General features: G+C 47.8%; 1 protein-coding gene across 1 annotated transcript in view; it reads left to right on the forward strand.

Moving 5' to 3' along the window:
• Positions 1-698: 698 nt before the first annotated feature.
• CACNA1B (calcium voltage-gated channel subunit alpha1 B) overlaps positions 699-22,943 on the forward strand; it is a gene marked incomplete at its 5' end in the record, with an annotated part of 81,236 nt that continues 58,991 nt past the window's right edge. The window contains 10 exons of the mRNA XM_027909230.1: positions 699-1,523; positions 3,187-3,401; positions 5,587-5,707; positions 9,110-9,239; positions 10,060-10,119; positions 10,906-11,012; positions 14,816-14,827; positions 19,001-19,097; positions 21,431-21,591; positions 22,704-22,841. Of these exons, the coding sequence (XP_027765031.1) occupies positions 699-1,523; positions 3,187-3,401; positions 5,587-5,707; positions 9,110-9,239; positions 10,060-10,119; positions 10,906-11,012; positions 14,816-14,827; positions 19,001-19,097; positions 21,431-21,591; positions 22,704-22,841 (1,866 nt within the window). The remainder of the gene's footprint in view (positions 1,524-3,186; positions 3,402-5,586; positions 5,708-9,109; positions 9,240-10,059; positions 10,120-10,905; positions 11,013-14,815; positions 14,828-19,000; positions 19,098-21,430; positions 21,592-22,703; positions 22,842-22,943) is intronic.

Here is a 22,943-nt window from a genome sequence, read left to right on the forward strand (position 1 = left end):
AAGCTCCAATCTCTGCTCCCTGTGAGCAGGGACAGCCCCCAGGGAATGGCTGGAGCTGTGTCAGGGCAGGCTCAGGGTGGATCTCAGGGAAAGGTTCTTCCCCCAGAGGGTGGTTGGCACTGAACAGGCTCCCCAGGGCAGTGGGCACAGCCCCAAGGCTGCCAGAGCTGCAGGAGGGTTTGGACAAGGCTCTGAGGGACAGGGTGGGATTGTTGGGGTGTCTGTGCAGGGCCGGGGCTGGACTTCAGAGACTTCCCCTCACTCCTCTTGCCAGTCTAACTGCTCTTGCTCATCACTAATTTGCTCATCCAGGTGTTTCCAGGTGGGGAAAAGGTGCTGTTAATTGTGGAGAAGCTTTGTGGGCTGTTTCAAAGCTCTGGCTGGGGTGTGTGATTTCTGTGCTGACACTTTAATCCTTCAGCCTCTACCTGATGCTTCCACGTTGTAGAAATCAGGAGAACTACTTTCCAGGGTGCCTTACGCGTGTGTGGGCAAACTAACACCGGTGATCCCGCTGGCTTTCCCTGCTCATGTTCTCCGCCAGCCATTCTCTCTCCATTCCTGCAATTCCTTTGGTTCAACCCTCTAATTCCCCACCTCAGCTGAAAATCCCCTTGTTTTTTTTTTTTGGTTGCTGCTCAGGGAATCGGCGTAAATTCAGGCATTCACTTTTCACCTTCCCTCCCTCCCTCCCTCAGCAAGCAGCAGAACTCCTCCAAATCCAAGTCGGTGTGGGAGCAGAGGACCAGCCAGATCCGGATGCACAACTTCCGAGCCAGCTGCGAGGCCCTGTACAACGAGCTGGACCCCGAGGAGCGGGTCCGCTACGCCACCACCCTGCACATCAGGCCGGACATGAAGACCCACCTGGACCGGCCGCTGGTGGTGGAGCCCAGGAGCGAGGGCAGGAACAACATCAGCAAGCTGAGCCCTGGGGACGTGCAGGAGGTGCAGGAGCACCCCAAGGGCAGCTCCGCCGATGGGGCAGAAGCCCCGCGGAAGCACCACCGGCACCGGGAGAAGGAGAAGGAGAAGCAGGCCGAGCAGGAGAAGGGCGACGCGCCCAAGGAGGAGAGCGCGGAGCCCGCCGTGCCCAACAAGGAGGAGCGGCACCGGCAGCACCGGAGCCGCAGCAAGGAGGTGGAGGGTGGCAGCAAGGAAGGGAAAAGCGAGCGGAACAGGGGGCAGGAAGGGGGGAAGAGGCACCACCGGCGGGGCTCGGTGGACGAAGGGGGGGAGAAGGAGCACCGCAGGCACCGCACGCACCGGCACTCCACGGAGCGCCAGGGCAAGGATGGCAACGGCACCGCCAACGGCGCCCGCGGAGAGCGGCGCTCCCGGCACCGCGGAGGGTCCCGCTCTGGCAACAGGGATGGAGAGCCCAAGGGGGAGAACGGGGAGGAGCCCCACAGGCGGCACAGGCTCAGGAACAGGGCCCTGTCCACCTACGAGTCGGTGGAGAAGGAGAACGGGGAGAAGGAGGCGGAGGCTGCGGAGAAGGAGCACCGGAACCACCAGCCCAAGTAAGTGGATTTCGTTCGGATTCGTGCCTTGGGAACTACTCTGATCCCACCTGGAGCCCTGTGTCCAGATCTGGGGCCTCCAACACAGAAAGAGTGTGGACCTGATGGAGCAAGTCCAGAGGAGGTCACGGAGATGCTCCAAGGGCTGGAGCCCCTCTGCTCTGGAGCCAGGCTGGGAGAGTTGGGGGGGTTCACCTGGAGAAGAGAAGGATCCAGGGAGACCTGAGAGCCCCTTCCAGGGCTTAAAGGGGCTCCAGGAGAGCTGGAGAGGGACTGGAGACAAGGGATGGAGGAACAGGACAAGGGGAAATGGCTTCCCACTGCCAAAGGGCAGGGATAGATGAGATGTTGGGAAGGTATTTTTTTACAGTGAGGGTGGGGAGGCCCTGGCACAGGTTGCCCAGAGAAGCTGTGGCTGCCCCTGGATCTCTGGAAGTGTCCAAGACCAGGCTGGACAGGACAGACTCACCCCTGGGATGGCTCAGGGGCCATGATAGCAAATAAGTGTTTCAGGAAATTACTTATTCCCCTCCCCATGGCATTCCCTCTGGTCCTTGTGCTCACCCCACCTTCCACCATAACCTGCAGTGCTGTTTTGCTTCAATCAGAGGCTCCCAAAGCTGATTTCTGTCCACAGGAACCACGTTTAAGGAAGGAAACATCCTTGATGCAAATACCCACAGACCCTCTAGGGCATAACACAGAACTGAGAATTTTACAGCCTCTGAAAGAAGTTTCTGAGGGGCATCTTTTAAAATTACCCCCAGTCTTGCTTACAGCCCTTTGATCTTCTGTTTTAATGCTGAGCCCTGTCAGCTGCACCACCAGTTGTTCCAGCACGTGGCTCCTTCCATTAAGAACAACGATGTCTCCCATTTGGTTTAATTCTTATGTAAGTCAAATGAGAAAAATAGTACTGGTGGAGCATTTGGAGTAGTTAATAAAGAAGGATAGATTGCCTTTTCAGCTTTATTAGTCCAATGGAAAAGAAATTGCACTGGGATTCTTTAGAATAGAGTTCATGTCACCGTGGAGAGCTGTGAGTGGCACCGAGATAATAATTTTCCTGTCTATATTATCTTCCTTTCAGATGAATTTCAAAACACTTTGCATGCTGTTTAGTTTGCTCATGTGCACAGGCTCCCTTTCCAGCTCACTGAAGTGGAGCTGCTGCTGCAGAGGAAAGCAGGAGCTCTTTAGCTGCTGACAGCAGCGTTACAGAGCGGTTCAGGAGGGCAAAAGAGAACCACCACATTTAAATAAGGCCTCAGGAGAGCAACAAGCAGCAGAATGTCAGCCTTCATTCAGCAGCCAGCTGATGCTGGGGAGTTAATGCCACTGCTCCATGCCAGGGCCACGTGGGCCTTTATGAAGCTCAGTTATGAGGCTCATTAAACTGAACAAAGCGACACTCAGTGGCACAGTCCATCTTAATGTTGTGCTTGGATGTTGGCCCAGCAGGTCTCAGAGGGAAAGGCCCCATCCTGTGCTATCAGCCAGTTGTCCTGCAGGCTGTGGCTTTTCTGCAAAGGGCAGAGAAGAGTCTGTGAAACCCAGAGGTGAAACCCCAACCCTGAGGTTTCACAGGGGTGCAGGGTCAGACACACGTGTTCTCTGAATCCTTCCTGCGCCACATTTACCAAAACCTGCTCTTCTGCCTCAGGGAGAACCAGTGTGAGATCGAGGCCAGTGGGAGTGTGAGTGTCCCTGTGCACACCCTGCCCAGCACTTACCTGCAGAAGGTGCCTGAGCAGCCAGAAGACGCCGACAACCAGAAGAACGTGACGCGGATGATTCAACCCCCCCTGGACAAAACCACCACTGTGAACATCCCCGTCACCATCACGGCCCCACCAGGGGAAACCACTGTCATACCAAGTGAGTGCCCGTGTCTCCAGGCTTTTTCAGTCAGGGAATTGCCAGGAAAGAGCCAACTTTTGGAGGAGGGGGCAGCACACACTGGGTGGGGGGGCTTCTCCTGGCCACCGGCATCCTCACAAGAGGCAGAGAGGAGAACCTGCTGATATGGGATCCACAACTCAGACAGCCTGGGTTCTTGGGTCAGCTGGTGTCTCTCCTGGCCACCAGCAATGCCACAATTCAAGCAGCCTGCAGGTACCCCAGAATGGGTTCCTGGGTAAGCTGGTGGCTCTGGAAAACACCCCCTGAGGTTCCCTGGAGATGGCTCCCCCAGAGCACACCCTGGTTCTGCAGAAGAGAAAGATGAAGGAGCAAGAAAACCAAGAAAATGTAGAAACCGAGGGCTGGGCAGGAAAATCAGCAGCTGGTGCAGCAAACCAGCCTGAGGTGAGCACAGCAGCAGGTCCTCTGCTTTGTCCCCTTCCTCTGCTGCTGTGCTGCCAACTCCTGCTCCAGCAGGGATGGGCTGTGGTTCCTCTGGCATCCTGGGGGCCTAACCAGCCACAGACCCCCCCAGCAAAGGCCAGGGGAGGTGGTGGCATTGCATTCAGGCCCTCAGGATGGATTCACACTTCTTGGCTGGTTCAGTGTGGAACAGCAGGTCCTCGTGGCCTCACAGCCATCCCAGCATCCTGGGTGATCCTGCTGCTCCAGGTTCCTGCAGGCTGGGCCATTCCTCAGCTTTGGGCAATCCTCTGCACCTCAGCTGGAGCAGATCCCAAGAAGGACTGAGCCTGTCCTTCTCCACAGCTCTTTGCTTTGGGTCTGTAAGTGTAGATTTAGTTTTCCAGATGATCCCGAGACCGTTGTGCCCATGGTGTGCCCTGAAGACCCCCGGCCACCATCAGGGGCTGATCCCTGGCACAGCAGGAATAGCCTTGAGAGTAGGGATGCCAAGGAAAATTGCAGTGTCACCTCCAAGAGGTCCAGTTGAGCCTTCAGGCTGTCAGGACTCTGCTTTCCAAGGGGCACAACCAAAAGCAGGGTCTCTGGGAGCTTTTTCACTGTGTTGTCAACCACAAGACTTGTCTTTTTTTTTTTTTTTCTTTTTTCCCTTCTTCTTTCTCCTTTTTTTTTTCTTCTTAAATGGTAATTTTACTATATTGCAACGCTGACTTCCTGCCAATCACAGTTTATCTGTCCTGCCCATTTCCTCACTATCTGGCTGGAGATACAATAAGGAGTTTATTGAACATGTCACTCACACACAAGGAACTGTCATTTCCTTGCAGAATAAAATAAAAAGTGATAAAAGCCCTGCACCTGGCACATTCCAAGGGGGTGGGGATTGTGGACTCCAGGTCCTGGGAGTGAATGGGTGAGTATCTGCCTAAGAAGAGTATTTGCGGCATAAAACATTTTCCAGTTCATATATTGGAAATGATCTTCAGTAAATTATCCCATAAACCCACTGCAAGTAAACTCAGGATGAAAACTGAAAAATTCCCAACCCTTGGGAGTGGGGTTTGGAACAATCTTAGAGAAGGAGGTGTGCAAGTTAATAACCTGATGGGAGGTGAAGCTCAACAGCTTTCACACAGCTGTGGCAAAAATGAGCTGCACGAGGCAGGCACAGATCCAGGGGCTCCAGAAAGCCCCTTCCAGGTCTCTTTTCCTAATGCTGGGAAGTTCAGCAGTTTTAGCCCCCAAAATTATTAAATCTCATCTATGAATTTGCACTTCTACACATTCCAAAGCCAACCTTGCTCCTGCTCTGTGGCAAAAGACACAGGATTATGAGGCTGCTCAGACATTCTGCTTTTTGTTCACTTCCCAAGGATCCCTCGCTGATCCTCTCTCCCTAATAATTTGTGCTGTTTGAAAAGGGTTTTCCAGCCCCACTTTGGCAGCTCTTGGATAAATGAGTGCCTGGTTTCTTTGTCTGTCTGCACTGAGCAGCTTCATTTCCTGGCTGTTTCTGATCCACTACTCATCAGCACAGCAGTTGTGGGGTAGAACTGTGTGTAAGTAGCAGGGATAATGATCAAATGATTGTTCATCACATTTAATCAACATATCCAAAGGCTGTTTGCTCTCCCAGCTGCACTGTTTGCATATCCAGCTGTTGCAGGAGCCTCCTGTGGGAACACTGTGGATGCAATTTTAACTCTCTCCTTTCTCTCCCCTCCAATTCCCATTTCAGTGAACAACGTGGAGTTTGAGAGCAAAACAGAGGAGAAGAAAGACGTTGATGACTTGACGAAAAATGGGCCTAAACCAATCTTGCCTTACAGTTCCATGTTCATCCTGAGCCCCACAAACCCGTGAGTCCTTCTAACTCCACTTTTGGGTGGCAGGAACTGGTTATTCAGAGCAATGACATCACTTTTATCTCCGCCTCTGCCAGTCAAACACATTTAGATATTAAATAATATTAAATATGTGGGCCGGACGCTGCCGTTCAGCTGGGGAATAAACTGCCAGGGGAAAATAACCATGAATAAAAATAAATATTAAAAAATAAATATAAATGAACTGGGAAAAGAGGATGCTTTAGGCAGATCCAAACTGCCCTGCTGACCCTCAGGCGGGCAGTTTGTTCACAGAAATCACCAAAGGCTGGGAATTCGGGCTGTCGCTGGGAAAAGATACCCGGAGGAGCATGTCGGGGAGATTGGTCCTGACAGCAAATTCTTGCAGGTTCCTTAGCTGGAATTCCCTGTTCTTTCCATCCTGGCACCTTCACATCAGTGCAAACCTTGAACCTGTGGGAAAACACGGCTGTTTTTCCTTTGCCCAGGCTGAGAGCGCAGCTGGTGGGATCTGTTGGGATTTACGGCATCTCCTCCGCTCCAGGCGGCTCTGCCTCGTGCTCAGCTTCGTGCTCATGGCCTGTGAACGCTGAGTGTGTCGCTCTGGGGGGCTGCAGGACCAGGGGGGAGCAGCAGGGGTTGTAATAATTGTAGCAGGAAGGGCTGTGAGTCATTTTTAGGGAGTTTAAAACTTCAGCCAAGCTGGAGATCTCCGAGGAGCAGAGGTGGTTGTTTCCCTCTGGCTCGGGTAGATGTGGTGTAGATCCTGGAGTTTCTCTCTGAGGTTTATGCTCAGGTACCAAAGGAGAACTCAGGCCTTTATTTGGCAGCTCGATTTGAGAGAAGATGAGTCCTCCTACACCTCCTGCTCCTCAGGACTGTGACATCCCAGCTGTCTGTACTGTCAGTGGGACAAAACGAGTTCATATTTGACGTCAGACGCTGGACAGGCTGAATAAAGTCGTAGAATCACACAATATCCTGAGCTGGAGGGACCCACCAGGATAATCAGTCCAGCTCCTGGCCCTGCACAGACACCCCAACAATCCCACCCTGTCCCTCAGAGCCTTGTCCAAACCCTCCTGGAGCTCTGGCAGCCTTGGGGCTGTGCCCACTGCCCTGGGGAGCCAAATTAGGATTATGAAACTTGTCTAGCTGGATAAGGACATAGTACTTCCCTAATATTTGGTAGCTCAAGCCTTTTTATTGGGGAGTGACCACCAAAAATGAGCTTTAGCTGCAAAATGTCTGCTAAGGCAGCACTGCTGGGTGGGAAGCAAGATGGTCCCCGGCCCAGAAGGGGTGGACAGAGAAGAAGCAAGAATTTTTTGTTCCATATATCTGCTCATTTCCTCTCACCTCATCCTACAGTTACGACCTCCTGAGCCCCCCAGTGCAGCATTTGCTGTGTTGTTTCAGTTGCCCTGCAGTTTTCTCCAGCTCACACCCCCCAGTCCCCCAAAAGCTGCACCAAAAGAACCCACGTTCACTGGGAGAGAAAACGCGTTATAACACAGGGCCAAGAGGGAATAACAAGACAAAGACCAAACTCAAGGACTGTCAGCGACTTGTTTTTCCTCCTCTGGGCAAGATGCAGCCCCAGCTGGATGCCCTCAGGTGTTTTGGCTGGTGGTAAATTCTCCAGAGAGATCCTTCTGCTTTCTGGGGGAGGAAGCTTCGCTCTAACGCTGACACATCCCATCTTGGGGGATGCACGACCCGGGTGCTGCCAGGGGGCAAAAACAGTGCAGAGAAGCATAAATAAAATGCATTAAATAAAATGCATTACTTTCCAAGAGCCACCACCCTCTGAGAGCAGCCGTGGCTGCAAAGTGATTTCTCGAGCCCCGCTGGCAGTTTACAAACGCTCCCGCCATCCCGCTGCTGGTTGTGAATGATGAAGGTCTAAAAATAGGGCCTTGTTGTTTCTTTGATGGATTGAGCTTTTTTTTTTTTTTTTTCTCTCAAGAATTACAGTTACAAATGTTATGGAAAATGTTGCCTTTCCCTTCTGTGGATTCAGGGAGCCACGTAGATGATAATCTTCCCCTGTCAGATTGATAACCAGAGTTAAGGGATCTACAAAAGCACTTCTCTTCGGGTTATTTTCTATCAAATCTGTTTTCCCTGGTATTTGTCGCTCTTTTTTTCATTCTGAATCCATTAGCAAGCCAAGGAGAGGGAATACGGGAAGTAGATGTGAAAAAAACAGACTTGAATTCTGACTCCTCAGATATTTGCTTGGAGAAAATGGGATATAGCAGCTGAAAACACATTCTCAGATAAAAGTTGTTGCTGAGTTAAATATGTAATTTGATTCCCAGGCAGAACCCAAGTCCTTTATTCAGCTGACAAATACGGTGCAAATGTAGAGCTCTGTGTGCAGTTAAGGACTTGTGAACTGTGGTCAGATAGAGTTATTAGCTGAAATTTGTGAATAGCTTTGGATTGCTTAGAGATGGAAGCATTTGTCACTTTTCTTGGGCACGATTTGTGAATAAAAAGATTATGGGTAAAGTAATCAAATATATTACTGTAAAGTATTTGTGCAGCTTAGAAAGGGTACCTTAAAGTGAAGGCAGAGATACTTGGCAAGGGAGAGATTGGAAGGAATAATACTCAGCCACAAAGGCAGTTTCAGCTGAGGCTCCAAGTGCCTGTGTCTCAGTTTTAAAGGGATTAGTTGATATTAAAAGGATTTCCAACCTTGTTTTGAACTCGCAGGATGTTAACCTGGGGGTTCAAAGGGAGAAGGGCAGGGGAGGAGATAAACATAATTTGTAGAATCAGGTCTGAAGGCTTGAAAGCTCTCAATGCCCTTTTGGCAGATGGAGAGAGAGAAAAATAGAGAAATAGAGAGATAAATAGATAGGGAGATAAATAGGGAGATAAATAGGGAGATAAATAGAGAGATAAATAGAGAGATAAATAGATGTCTTTGCTTTGCAGAGAGTGGTGCAGGGATGTTTAAATCTCTGACCTTAAATCTCACCACAGATCTGTTGCAAACTGGAATTTAAACCCGTTGCTCGTGGTTTTTATTGTATTACCTTCACTCTAACAGGAATCCTAAAGGTGGTGTTCCTGAGGAATTTGCAGAATCGAGTCTGAAGGCTTGGAAGCTCTCAGTGCCCTTTTGATGGGTGGAGAGAGAGAGAGAAATAGATAAATACAGAGATAAAGAGATGTCTTTGCTTTGCAGGGAGCAGTGCAGGGATGTTTAAATCTTACTTTAAATCTCACCCCACGTTTGTTGCAAACCAGAATTTCAACCCGTCGCTCATGGGTTTTTTTATTTTATTACCCTTACTGTGGCAAAAATCCTAAAGGTCGTGCTCCTGAGGAACCCTGTCCCTGTGCCAGCCTGTCGTGCCACTGTGACAAACCCTTCCCCTGTGCTTGTTTTGCCTGCAGGATTCGGCGGCTCTTCCACTACATCGTCAACCTGCGCTACTTCGAGATGGTCATCCTGATCGTCATCGCCCTCAGCAGCATTGCCCTGGCTGCAGAAGACCCTGTCCAAGCTGAGTCACCCAGAAATGATGTGAGTACCAACCAACATGGGCAGAGAAACGTTGCTCTGCTCCTCCCGGCACGTGGACTGTCCGTTCCCGTCCCCGAAGGATGACACAGCGAAAAACCAGAGCTCGTGTTGGGAACACTCAAATGTGCTTGTGCCACTCTCCAGATAGGCTGGAGGTTAAGAAAAGGTTCTCCCCCCAGAGGGTGGTTGGCACTGAACAGGCTCCCCAGGGCAGTGGGCACAGCCCCAAGGCTGCCAGAGCTCCAGGAGGGTTTGGATGATCCTCTGGGGCACAGGGGGTGACCCTTGGGGATGGTCCTGTGCAGGGCTGAGGGTTGGACTGGATGATCCTTGTGGGTCCCTCCCAGCTGGAGGATAAAATGCTCACAGTTCCTGTCCCTTTCTGCTGCTTCAACCACATCTGAGTTTCAGAACTTGGAAATCACTGATATGACCTGTGTGGAGAAGCTGGGACACAATTCAGCAATGGGAAAAGCTTCTCTGGTCACCAGCCAGGCCTCACCCAGAATCAGAGAATCACAGCATGGTTTGGGCTGGGAAAAGCTTAAAGCTCATCCCGTTCCACCCCCTGCCATGGGTAGGGCCACCTTCCACTATCCCAGGTTGCTCCAAGGACTGTCCAACCTGGCCTTGGACACTCCCAGGGATCGGGCATTGTCCTAAGATCTCCTGCTAGAGCAGAGCCTGAGGAAGTTAAACCAGGTAAGTTTTTTTTATTTTGGTGGAGCATGGTAGGATACTCCAAGTATCAGTAGCAAACCTACTTGTCTGCGGGTGGCAAACCAAACTCTCCTAACACACATTTCTCTTCCCCATTTAGGCTCTGAAATACTTGGATTATATATTTACAGGTGTCTTTACCTTTGAGATGGTGATCAAGGTAAGAATTTCTCCAAGCAGAAAGATTCACCTCCTGTTTTAAATTTACATTCATCTACTTCTGGGATGCTGGAGAAGGGGGGGAGCAGGACAGAACTCCCTGGAGAGGTGACAGTGATGGAAAAGCTTTAACTTGAGAACAGCTCTCAGAAGTAGCCAGATGTCCTTCTGTAGTGGCTCTCCTGGTTTCTTTAATCTCACAATTTATGGAGGAAAATAAAGATATTTTCAGTAGCTGTGGCTCTGTAAGAGGATAAGAAATGCCTGAAGTGTGTGGTTAAAGACACGGGAGTTGACAGACCTTTCTGAGACATGTCTGAATCTTCCCTTCTCCTTTTGGAATGTTAACAGCAACTGATTCCTGCTCTGTCACATCTCAAAAAATTGAGGATTTATCTTTTGACTTTACTCAGTAGGGTGACAGGCTTTGCTGAGACTGTGGGGCAGCAACTTTCCAGGAAGCACAATCCTAATAAAGTCAGGATTTATTCCTGGGGTAGGTTTTACTGTCAGAGCAAGACACAAAAGAGATGCAGAATAACACCTAGATTAATCCATGTCTGGGTTGCAGTGGGGACTCTTTTCTTGAGCTTTTGGTTCTGGTTTATTGACTTTTGAGCTTAATTTCTGGCAGAGCTCTTTGTGCCTCTTAGAAAGGAGCAGCTTGGCCAAGCATTTCCATGTTGTGTAGGGTCATTTGATCAAGAACATTCTCCTGTACCTTGGCAGTGCTGATTTGGTGCAGGTTTTATTAAAACTCTTTTCTTTCCATGTGTCTCCTCTCAAGATGATTGACCTGGGGCTGTTACTCCACCCTGGCTCCTACTTCCGTGACCTGTGGAACATCCTGGACTTCATTGTGGTCAGTGGGGCCTTGGTGGCATTTGCCTTCTCGTAAGTACATTCTCTCAACATCCCAATTTCTGGGGAATAATCACAGGGGAGGCAGGAGCTGGCACAGAGGGAGTTGATGCATAACACGTGTGGCCCCATTTCTCAGTGAAATGCTCAGTTTTCATCTCATAGCTTGAGGGGGGGGAAGAAAAAAAAAAACAAACCAACTAAATTTGTGCTGTCGAACCTCTTGAAAATTCTCCAGCTTTAGGGTGAGTCCATTCACTGCTCCTTCAAACACTGAGCCAAGATTTTTGTGACTGTTTGGCCGACCTCTTTTCAAGAACATATTGTAACAGTTTGTGGCAGTCCAGTGTCTCCGGGCAATCGTCGGAAGAATTGCTCTTACTGTGAGAAAGTAGTTAATGAAATCAGCTGATAACTCAGTGAACTCTCTGCAAAACATTAGTTCTGGAGTTGTGGGTATTTCTGGTTCACAGACCTTGGCATTTCTCTCCTCTTTTCTCCTCTCCCATTCAGGGAACTTGTATTTCCACGGTTTTTAAGGCTCATTGCTCCCTCCCTCAAACACAGCTCTGTCTTTATGACATTAAACAACATTCCCTGTGCTTCCTTAATATCCTGGAGGATTTTCAGCACCGGCCACAGAGGAACTGCTGTTTCAAAAACGAGGATTAGCTTTTCCTTTGAGCTCTTTTCTCAGGGACAACCACAAGAAGAGCAATGCAGGTCCTGCAGAGCTCCAGGAGCTCAGAGCTGGACCAGTGAAAGGAAATGTTCCACCTGAATTTCCGGGCCGTGGAAAGAGTTGTTCGCAAATGTTTCCCGGAGAAACAATAGGAGATGACCTGGAACCAGCCCGCAGGGCTCGGCCGGTTAATTCTTCTGCTAAATTAGCCCCGAGCAATTGTAGGGCCGTTTAGCAGCCCATGCCCAGGCTCCTCTCACCTGTTGGTCGATGATTAGCGGCCAGGCGATTGTTTAACTTGCTAATGAGAATTAGCAGGGTTTAATTGCTAATGAGAAAAGCATTCCCCTTTGTCAGGGAACCGCAGGAGCGTGTCTTGTCTATTTTAAACTTCATCCCCTGCTCCTCTTGTCAAGCTCTGCCGGTGGAAAACGTGTCCTTTGCACCACAAAAAAACTTACCGAGTCCTTTCTGGGAAGGGTGGCCTGGAATATTTCTCAGAAGTTTTGCATTTTCTGAGGCATCAAAATTCCTTTCACGTTAATATTTGTGTTTTAGGTCTTCTATTTTCCGTAAATGCTGGATAAAATAATAATAATAATAATAATAATAATAATTAATAATAATAATAATAATAATAATAATAATAATAATAATAATAATAATAATAATAATAATAATAAAAAGACCAAGAAGTGGATGGACTGAAAGAGATGGGCTTGACATCGTTGGTGTGATTTTTGAGGAGTGACACTTGGGAATATTGGGATCTGGGCTTTCTGTGCCTGATCCTCCAGAATTATTAATTATTTAAATTACACGAGTACAGAATTATTGACGTTTTGGAGAAAGTCACACCCAACAGAAGTTTTTCAAAGGGATGTTGCCCTCCCCTCGAGAAACATTTTGTCCCTATTTGTTAAAAATCAGGTTTTTTTGAGGAGCTGAGTGCTCTGTCCTAAGCAAACCTTGAGATGCAATTCCTGGCCTGGTGAATGTCTTGCTGACCTAAAATTTAACACCCCAAACCAAGCTGCTTTTTAAGCTCGACTAGACATGTGTGGGACTTATTTTCCCTGCACATGGAATATATTATAGAACAGCTTTTAGAGCTGGATGTGGCCAGACTAAGCAAAACCTTCCTAAAAAAAAGCATTTAGCAGCTTAACACAGAGCTCCTTTGAATGGAAAAGACATATAAAAGGAAAATAATCAGTCACAAGTATTACTTTGCAAAACAACATTCCCCAAGTCTGCAGATCAATGAGAATTTCCCTTTCCCATCAGGAATTCAAACTTTCAGGGCAAGGTTTGGTTTTTGTTTTTTTTTTTTTTTTTTTCCTTTTGGTCAAGTTAAGGATTAAAATGAATAATTTTTAATCTTTTGGAGTCTTTTCATGCTCAGGTTTTCTCTGTTGGGCCATGAATATCTAACAGCACCTCATCAGCCTCTAAATAAATTACTTTTAAATCCCCTGCCTGTGCTTTAGAATAGGGCCCCAAGCTGCTTCTATTTTACCTTCTGAGTGAGAATTGAGCAGGGGTTGGGCAGGGAATGCATAAAACCTGCCTAGTTACTGTCTCCCAGGTTTAAGTGAGACAAACCCCTCGGGAGACTTGGAAAAATTTGAATTTCTTCTGTGATTCTGATGATTTCTGTAACCTCTGCCCCAAGTCCACGTTTCAACAGGAGGGGATGTCCAGTTCAGGGAATATTTGGAGTGTTCCTGGTTTAATTCAGTCACTCCCCAGGAGATTATTTGCTCTCTGTTCCAGTTATAAAGAAGAACAGGTCTCAGAATACAACGTGAGAGAGTCTTGTCCTCTTTGCTTGCTTAAACTGGACACACTGAATTTTGATAATCCCGACAATGAGCTCTTGGAGAATCAGCGGGATCATCTCTGTTGTTTAGCTGGATTTTTCTAGCAAGCCCTGCCACCCACCAGCGGTGTAATAAATATATTTATTGTGGCTGTTCCCGGTTTGTTTGCCAGGACACACAATCACCCCATGCAAGGTGTGGTTTAATTCACGTCCTTGACCTCGCTGGTGTCCAGTGCAGGGGGTGTGAAGGAGCTTCTTGCTGAATAGTCACTAAAAACCTTGGAATGACAGAGCTCCCAGCTGGAATATCGCACCAGCCTGTGTTTGTTTAAGCACATGAGATGGCATCAGTCGTGGCTGCAAGATTCAACAAACCCATCTCAGCCTCTCCAACCAGCTGCTGCTCTGCTTTCTGCCCCTTTAGAAGCTGTTCTGTGCTTAACTGGAGTTAAAAAATAAATAAATGCATGAAAGTAGCTCAAAATAAATAAACAAAATGGAAAAAAAACCCTAAATTTTTTAAAGAAGCCCCAGAGAGATGCTAGAAACAATAACAGTGATGCTGATGGTAATGAATTAATTAAATTTATCCATTTAGCAATGCATTTCAAGGAGAAATTCCTTTATTTTTGTGGAGATAAACATGCCACAGACACATGTTTGAGTCTTGAGGGAAGTAGAAATAAAGGAGCTTAAAGCGAACTTTGCAAGCAAAATTTGTCATCCAAACCCATCAGCCCCAGGTGCAAAATGTATTGTTGATAGAAACAGCTGCTGAGGAGCAGCAAAGAGTTTGTCTGGGTCTGGTGGAACAGCCCAGAGGTGGGGGAGATGCACAGAATGTCACAATTCTCTTTGGAAAATCCACCAGCATTTGCCAAGGAGTCGAGGCTGCACCTCCCAGAGTGGTCAGGAGTGGTCAGGGTTTATTTTCATGTGAATGGAAGGACCTGATTAATTCAAATATTTAAAAAGAAATAATTTTTTTTTTTAAATAACTAAAATAAATTTTAGAAAAAGCCCCCAGAGAGATGTTAAAAACAATAACACTGATGCTGCTGGTAATAAAATAATCAAATTGATCCATTTAGCGAAGCATTTCCAGGAGAAATTCCGTTATTTTTGTGGACATAAAGTCAGGAGGGGGAAGGGACATTTTCATGTGAGTGGAAGGGCTGGTGCTTGTGTATTTTCCTGGATTCTGGGGGGGGGAGGGATGTGGGGCAGGGAATGGGGTATCTCTGTGTGCAGGGGAGGGGGCACTGATGTTTCTGTTTGTCATTGACTCTGCTCTTTCTTTGTCTTCTCCTTGCTGGAATCTCTCTCTAGGAGTTTCATGGGGTAATATGTTATTCCTGTCTCTTGCTGCACTGTTCTGCCTGTCCAACAGTCACCACTGTTGAAACAACCCATGTTCCACCCATTGCATCGACTCCCTCGTCCCTTTATTACCCATTATCCAGTGAAATTTCCCTTAACAATCCTCATTCATCCCGATTTTCTTTAGGCAGGGATAGAAAGCCAGGTAGATCAGAGAGTCTTGACCAAAAAATACGCAGATGCATCTGCACCAGGTGACTCAGTGGGCGCCTCACTGATGGGGGAGTTGCAATTCCTGGAAATCTTAATAATAAGGTTTAAAGGAGCAGTTTTATTCTCTTCTTGGAGGATTTCACCTCTAAACAGCAGTGCTGGAAGCTTCAGGGCTAACTTGGAGCAGCCTGGGCAAGGCCACCCGGCCCTGAAAAGTCTTGGAGGTGAGAACAGAGCGTGGAGAGTTTTATGAGAGATTGGAAGGGGCAACTTGCGAAGGAGGGGGGTCAGAAATTCCTGTTTAACGCTCTCCAAGGAGGTGGCATTTTTGCTGTCTGTGCAGGGCAGCACAGCCCTGCTTTTGGGGACAGAGCTGTGTCACCACCCAACTCATCCCCAGCTGGGTGGGCTCCTCCACAGCGGAGGAGCATCATCCTTCCTTGCCACAGGAAGGATGCCAAGGAAGGTCCAGGGAACTGAGGTCCTGGATTCTTTCTCCTCTCGAGGAAAGCAGAGCATTTAGAGCCAGGGAAAAGGGTGGCTTTTTGTGTTTGTGGCAGAGTGGTGTGACCTCCTTTACTCCTCACAGAGGAATTCACTCTGTGCCTTGGGGGGTTTGGGGCACTCACAGAAGGCAGTGGCTCCACCCTACCCTGAATTTTTGATGCCACGGTTCTGAGAAGCCCATGTTTCGTGAAATCAGAGCTGCTGGCAGCAGCTGCAGAAACAAGGAGCTTCCATTTGAAAGAACTCTTCAATTTTTAAAGGCTCCTTGATTTATTAAAGGGGGAAGAAAAGGCTCTGCGAAGCTCTTTTAAAATATTTTTATAACGTTTTAAATAAACAAGCAGCAAACTGCCACAGAAAAAAAAAACAACAAACAACACCAAACCCCAGAACTGGCCTAATGCAACTAAAATTGATCTAATGCAATTTTTTTTATTCATAGAATTCCTTTTAAATTACTATTATTTTTAAGTCTCTAGGCTGCTGTTTGCTGTCTGCGTTTGTCCTGTGACCCTCTACAGCTCTTCTTCAAAATTCAGCTCTTCTGAATTTTGCAGTTGTTCTTCTGCAGTCAGCTGACATCTTGCCCTTCCATAGCAATTTATTTTTGTTGTGAGGAATATTCAGGTCAAATGTGTGCTTGGATACACCTTTTGACTGAATCCTGTTTCCATCTGGACCTTTTATTTTGTTGGACATCTGGCTTTGTATTAAAGCAGTGAAAAAAACCCCCAATATTGGTCGAGGGGGTTCTTAAAAACACCAAAAAACAACCCTGAGGGTTTTATTTGAGACGCTGAAAGAGTTGCAGTGTGTCCTTTAAATTAAAATGCAATTTGCATCGCTGCAGTTCGGAGCACCAGGCCTAGAGCAGGAACCTTCCTGTGACAAGAAATAAGGATGTTTTTCAGGATTTCTCTCCATGGCTTAGAGCAGAAATCCCATTAACATTTAATTGGCTCACGCTCTTTATTTGCTTAAGTGCCTGAATGGAGAAAAAGAAATCAGCCCTTCTTAGTGTCCTTCTCTGAGGCAGAAGGAATTGTGTGTGACTGGAACTGCCTGCCCTTCACCTCCCAGCTCTCGGTGCACTCATCCACACACCCCTGCCCGTGCCAGGGAAAAGCAGGAGCGAGGATTTGCTCTGCCCCACGGAGCCACGAGCCCCCAGAAGGTCTCTTTGACCTCCCTACAAATCTTGAGTCCACAGGAGTTTGTTGCTTCAGGAGTGGGGCCAACCTGTGAGACCAGAGCCGAGTTCTGATCTGGAACTTTGTCTTCCACGAGGCCTAATTAGTGCAGTTGTTAATTAGTGTGGTGCAGGTGTCCAGGTCTCCTGGACTTGGGAGCACTGGCAGGCAGCACATGGAGTATCTGGGGTTCTGGGTGAGCCCAGGAGAGCAGTGCTGAGTTTGGTTTTTTGGGGCTGTGTGTTAATCTGCAAACCAGAAACGTGGCCACCAACGACGGAGAATGAGGAGAGTTCTGGGCTGAGTATCCCATCTCTTTTATTTCCCCTCCTCCTGCCCCAAAGTGGCCTTTAACTGTCTCACCTTCACTCTTCTCTCATCTCTGCTTTCCTCAGCTGCCACCTCCCTCATGGAGGGAAACCCTGGGAAAGGTGGAGCAATGTCAGGGATTTGCTTGGCCTTCCAGAGGGGAGAGGGTGGAGGGAGCAGCAGGGGCAGCCAAGGGGATGGGGGGGACCATCAGTCCTGGGAACAGGCTGGCCAGGCCAGGTGGGATCTCCTTTGGGATCTCCTTTGGGATCTCCTTTGGGACCTCCTTTGATATCTCCTTCCCTACAACCCATTTCCCTTTCTGCTTCCCTCCTGCCACTGATTGTCCTCCCTGTGAGAGGATGAACAAACTGTTTTGCAGCCAGGGCTCAGACAAAACCCCCTTGGAGCAGGTGAGCTGCAGATGAGCTGTGGTGACATGGAGATGGCTCCAGTGACCACAGCAGGGATGGTACTTGCTGGGAGTTGGGGGAGTTGAAAGCAAATATGCCAAGCCAAGCAGGGGCCAGACCTTCAGCTGTGCTCAAACCTGAAAAGAAAGCCAGGAAAAGCTCTGTTGGCAGTGCCTGCTTCATCTGGAACAGATTAAAGGGTTTCTAATGAGAATCAAATATTATTTCTTTTGAATATATAATGGGTATTTTGTGTTTCAGGACAACTGCAGGGCCTGGTTACTGAAGAAAAGAGAGAGATGAGTTGGGTGGTAGATTCCAGTCCAGTTTAGTGTTGAGTTCCAGTGTTAGCTGTGAGTTCTAAGCCTTTTGGCAGTGGATTGATTGCAAGAAGACACTTTGCAGGGCTGAGCAGGGTCAGTCAGGCACGGAACTGGGTGGTTTCCTGAAGCCCTGCAGGCCCTGCACAAACCTCCTGTGGGTCTCTTGGGTCACTTGTACCTCTATTTTTTTCCTCTTGGAGAAGAAGCCAACTGGGAGAGCACAGAATAGGCGTTTCAGCATCTGTTCCACCTGTTACTCATTCACACCTGTGTTACCTCAGTACAGCCTCAGACCCAAACCCACACTCATGAATAAAACTCTGTGACAGACTCTCATCCCATTTTTCACTTCATGTGAACCGAAGGGGAATGTCATTGTTTTGCTGTCGGGTTGGAAGAAGATGTAACTGTGTCTTTATTTATTTATTTATTTATTTATTTATTTATTTATTTATTTATTTATTTATTTATTTTTGGAAGTGCACGAGGAAAGGACCTCTGTCCTTCCCCCCCAAAAAAACCCCTCTTGCTGTTAACAACGGGGACCTTCTCAAGCCTTGCACTGAGTTTTAACCAAACCTAAACCCAGACTGTGACTTACAGCACCTTGCATGCCTAAGGGGGAGGTTGCCCCAGCACCGTTCCAGGCATGTAATATGCTGCAATATTACATGTTCCTGCATGGGTTTGGTAGCATGTCTGCCAAGAGACACTCAAGGATGAGGGCCCTGTCGTGGAGCAGGAGAGCTCTGTCCCTCACCTGGAAGGCTCCTGTTGCCTCTGGTCACTGCTTTGTCCAGGCACAATGTTCCTGTCAGAGGAGAAACCTCCTCCCGCCTCACTCACTCGGGAGGAAGGAGAGCCAAGTGTGACTTTGTCCCTTCTCCCGGGGCTGGGATGGACGTGCTGAGCCTCCTGTCCTGGTGGCTGGAGCAGGAAGTGTTGGCTGGGTGTGGAGTCGGGGCAGGAAGGGCCCCAGATCCTGGGGGATGCTCGGTGAGTAGCTGGGAAGGGAGAGAAGGCTGATGTGGTGAGCAGTGCCAGGACCATGCCCTGCCCATGGCGCTGGTGGACACGTCTCAGCTGGGGCTCATCTGCAGCCACGGTGAGGATGGACCCAAAACCTGTAAAAAACCACCCCAAACCAAACCAACTCCACCACAACTCCACCTACAAATATCCAGGTTAGTGACCTGAGGACCAAATTATTGTTGTTCTTGTGCCTTTTCTCCCCTGCAGAGGAACCAAAGGCAAGGACATCAACACAATCAAGTCCCTGCGAGTTCTGCGGGTCCTCAGGCCTCTGAAAACCATCAAACGGCTGCCAAAACTAAAGGTTAGAAAATGACCCCAATTTTTTTCCTTCTCTGGAGCTTTGTGACTGATCTGAGTAGAAGCTGATGGACCCAACCCAAGTTATTTCTGCTCCTTTGATTTCGTTGCAATTAATCCCTTTGCCAGATCGGTAAAAATAGCTGTGCAGATGTTTAGCAAATGCCAAACACTTGTTTTCTTTTGCAAACATTGTGGGCAATGTTATGAATTGTTGTGAGCCCCTATGAAAATAAAACTTCTAAAAAAAAGGAAAAGACAAAAAAAAAAAACCAACCCAAACACCCTCAAATAAATTAAATTACAGTTCGTAAGTGGGATGCTCTTAGAAATGATACAGGAGAAAATGGGGGGTTGGAATGTTTGACTTTCCCTGGAGAGTTTAACATGAATATTGCAGGATTTTCCACGGGCTGTCAAAAGGGAAATGTCATTGCTGTGAGAGGAGTTTTAATCTGCTCATCTTTCTAGTAAATAATCCATAGTGCAGGGTTTTAGAGTGCACCCTTTCACCTCTAAGCTACAAATTAAAATAAACATAGTGACCTGTGGTTACTCATTCAACACCATTTCAATAACACTTTGAGGTACAGCCACTCCCTGGAAGCAGAGAAGGGAAGGAGTTAACAAAATTCAATAATTTCTGAGGTTTGGGAACTTCTGAATACCTACTGAATATTCTGTGAGAGGTGGGAGGAAAGCAGTGGGTGCTTTTGTCTGACAATTCCTGTTTGCACATCAAAATGAAGGTCAGCTGTTCCACAGGTTTGCTTTTGTCCTTGCCCACCATTCAGGCTGAAATAATTCTGATTTTATGCATACTAAATGTCTCTGAAAAGATAAGGAACATTAATGTTGAACAGTGCAGAAAATGGTCTTCATTTGGTTAGAAATTTCAAAGGTAAAGCTCTGAGGTAAAAAAAAAAAAAAAAAGTCAACAGGAGGTCAGTCCTCCAGCAGGACACGAAACACTTGATTTTACTTAATTCTGATTTTCAAGCCATTCTACAGAGTGGTCTTCTAATTTCTGAAGAAATACCCAGAAATCTTTATGTGAAGCAGAAGTTGTGTTTATGTGGTTTTTGAAGTGAACTTGGGTCAGTTTTGGGCAGAAGACATCGAGGGGCTGGAGCGTTGTCCAGGGAAGGGAACGGAGCTGGGAAGGGGCTGGAGCAGCAGGAGCAGCTGAGGGAGCTGGGGGAGCTCAGCCTGGAGAAAAGGAGGCTCAGGGGGGACCTTCTGGCTCTGCAAATCCCTGACAGGAGGGGGGAGCCGGGGGGGGTCAGGCTCTGCTCCCAAATAACAAGCAACAGGACAATTTCAATTTTTTTTTTTTCCCCTGGATGTGGTCTTGTGAGAAACAATCAGATTCGTGGGCTGATCAGAGATATTCCCAGTGTTTTAATTCAGCGTTTCTGGGTTGCTTCAGGAGTGTAATTTTGGGAGTTAGTCACTTCCATTCCTAGAAGCAGGAGCAGTATTGTGCTAACCCTGAGCTTGGGCAGTAAGACCACTCCATTTCTATGATGATGACCAACTTCTCAGACTAAAATCAAACTGCAAATTACTTGTAACACTGAATCGGGGACTAATAACCAAGTAATAAATGAGGAGTTCTTTGCAGGGAGTTCAGAAGTGACACGTGGGTTAGTCACACTCAAATTTTAGAGATAGTTCTTTAGAAAAATATTATTCAAAACATTTGGTTTGTATCTGGTATATTTTCCATATTATTCAAGCAGTTTTTAGTTATCCAGTAAGTGAGTAAAACAAACACAAGTACAATTTTAATTTCATAATTGGCCATAGGAGTGTTTGTTTAGGATGAATATTTATCTCAAAAAGCTGTGATTGTCTTTATAAATTTTATAGGCAGCACCAGAAAATTCAGTGGCACAGCCAAACTTGCCAAGAAAGCAGGAGATGAAGGAAGCTGGAGTTATTTCTCACAGCTTTGAGATGTGTTTGGTCAAACCCTTGGTGGGCAAGTTCCATGAACCCACCCATGGCTTGTGGGTTGGGTGATGACTCCCAAGGGAGAGAGATTTAGGTTGGATATTGGGAAGTTATTCTTCCCTGGGGTGGAATTCCCAGAGAAGCTGTGGCTGCCCCATCCCTTGGAGTGTCCAAGGTTGGACGGGGCTTGGAGCCACCTGGGCTGGTGGAAGGTGTCCCTGCCCATGGCAGGAGGTGGAATGAGATGGACTTTAAGGTCCCTTCCAACCCAAACCAGTCCTGCATTCCAGGAGTGTATGAAGTGTGGTCAGATGGATGCCAAGCTGCTCGATGCACTTTTCCTCTCTCCCAAGCCCTTGATCTTGTTCTCCTCCCCCTCAGGCTGTCTTTGACTGTGTGGTGAACTCCCTGAAGAACGTCCTCAACATCCTCATCGTTTACATGCTCTTCATGTTCATTTTTGCCGTCATTGCTGTGCAGCTCTTCAAGGGCAGATTCTTCTACTGCACTGACGAGTCCAAGGAGCTGGAGAAGGACTGCAGGTACAGCTGGGGGCAGGGCCAGGGTGGGCAGCAACTTTCCTCCTCCAGCAGCAGCTCCTCAGGTTCTTCCAGAGCTGCATCATCTGCTGAGCACCAAGAGTCTCCTGTAAGTGAGAGCAACACCTCAGCACAGCTACCCTAGAGGTGAATTCTCCTTTTTCTTCTTTAATAGCTGTGTCATTGCTGGCTTTGATCCAGCAAATGCTTCCCTAAATGCTTAAGGATGCAGGGGAGTCACCTTCTCTCCCAGGGAGATCTAGGTGTGATTTTTAAATGAAGGGTCTTTGAAGGGTTGAAGGGTTTTTGACAGTGTGACTCCTCTTTCCGCCTGTTGCCTTGATTCTTACAACTCCTGTGAACTGGAAAAACATAATGACTGAAGAAGCAGAAGCTTAGGAAGTCAAAGAGCTCCTAATTAGTAAGACAAGGGATTGAATACCTTAAAAGCCCTGTCATGTTTTGCCCTTCCAGCAGGCTCAAGGTGTGTTACCTCAATGTGCATCTTCCTCATTTGCCTTTTTTCTTGGCACCCAAAGCACATCCTCAGCACTGTCCAGCTCTGCCCATCCCTCTCCTGCTGCCTCGTGCATGCAGGGCCTGTCCCTGGTGGGATCCCAGCAGTCACAGGGGCTGTCACTTCCCTGCAATGATGTAAATACATTTGGAATGATGTAAATATAGAAAGACATTACACAAAGGTGTAGGTTAGAGGGCAGCTCTCCAGATTCCAGGTCCCTTGGCCCCTAAAACAAGACCCCTTTAGGATTTAGTTCCTACCCTGAAGTAGGAACCAGATCCTTTTCCCCAACAAGCAGCACAGTTTTCTAGTGGGGTCACACGATTTGGGGACCAGCTGTTAATTGATTGTTTTGCCTAATGAATGGATGAATGCCCTGATTACAATTTCTTTTATTTCTAGACCTCAGATCCAGTTCCTGTGGCTGCAAATGGCTCAAAAATTGGCCTGGATTTTGTCACAAGCCTAGAGGGGCTGCCTCTTTGCCTTTAATCCCTGTGCCACTGGGGCTTCTGGATGCTCCTCAGTGACCCACAAGGAATGGCTGATTTCGGTTTAATTCCCTCATTTGCTCCAAATCTCTCTTTTTTCTTAGGGGTCAGTACCTCGATTATGAAAAAAATGAGGTGGAGGCCCAGCCCAGGGAGTGGAAAAAATACGAGTTCCACTATGACAACGTGCTCTGGGCTCTGCTCACGCTCTTCACCGTGTCCACGGGGGAAGGGTGGCCAACGTGAGTACCCACGACTGGTAGAGCCATGGCTGGGGAGGTGAAGGCACCTTCCCACAGCTCTGAGGGGCCTGTAAGTGGGAAATGAGGAGAGGCTTTGCTCAG

This window comes from Empidonax traillii, unplaced genomic scaffold (genome assembly GCF_003031625.1).
Source record: "Empidonax traillii isolate 1590-97213 ecotype Southwest subspecies unplaced genomic scaffold, ASM303162v1 scaffold2005:size87088, whole genome shotgun sequence".
Taxonomy (NCBI): domain Eukaryota; kingdom Metazoa; phylum Chordata; class Aves; order Passeriformes; family Tyrannidae; genus Empidonax; species Empidonax traillii.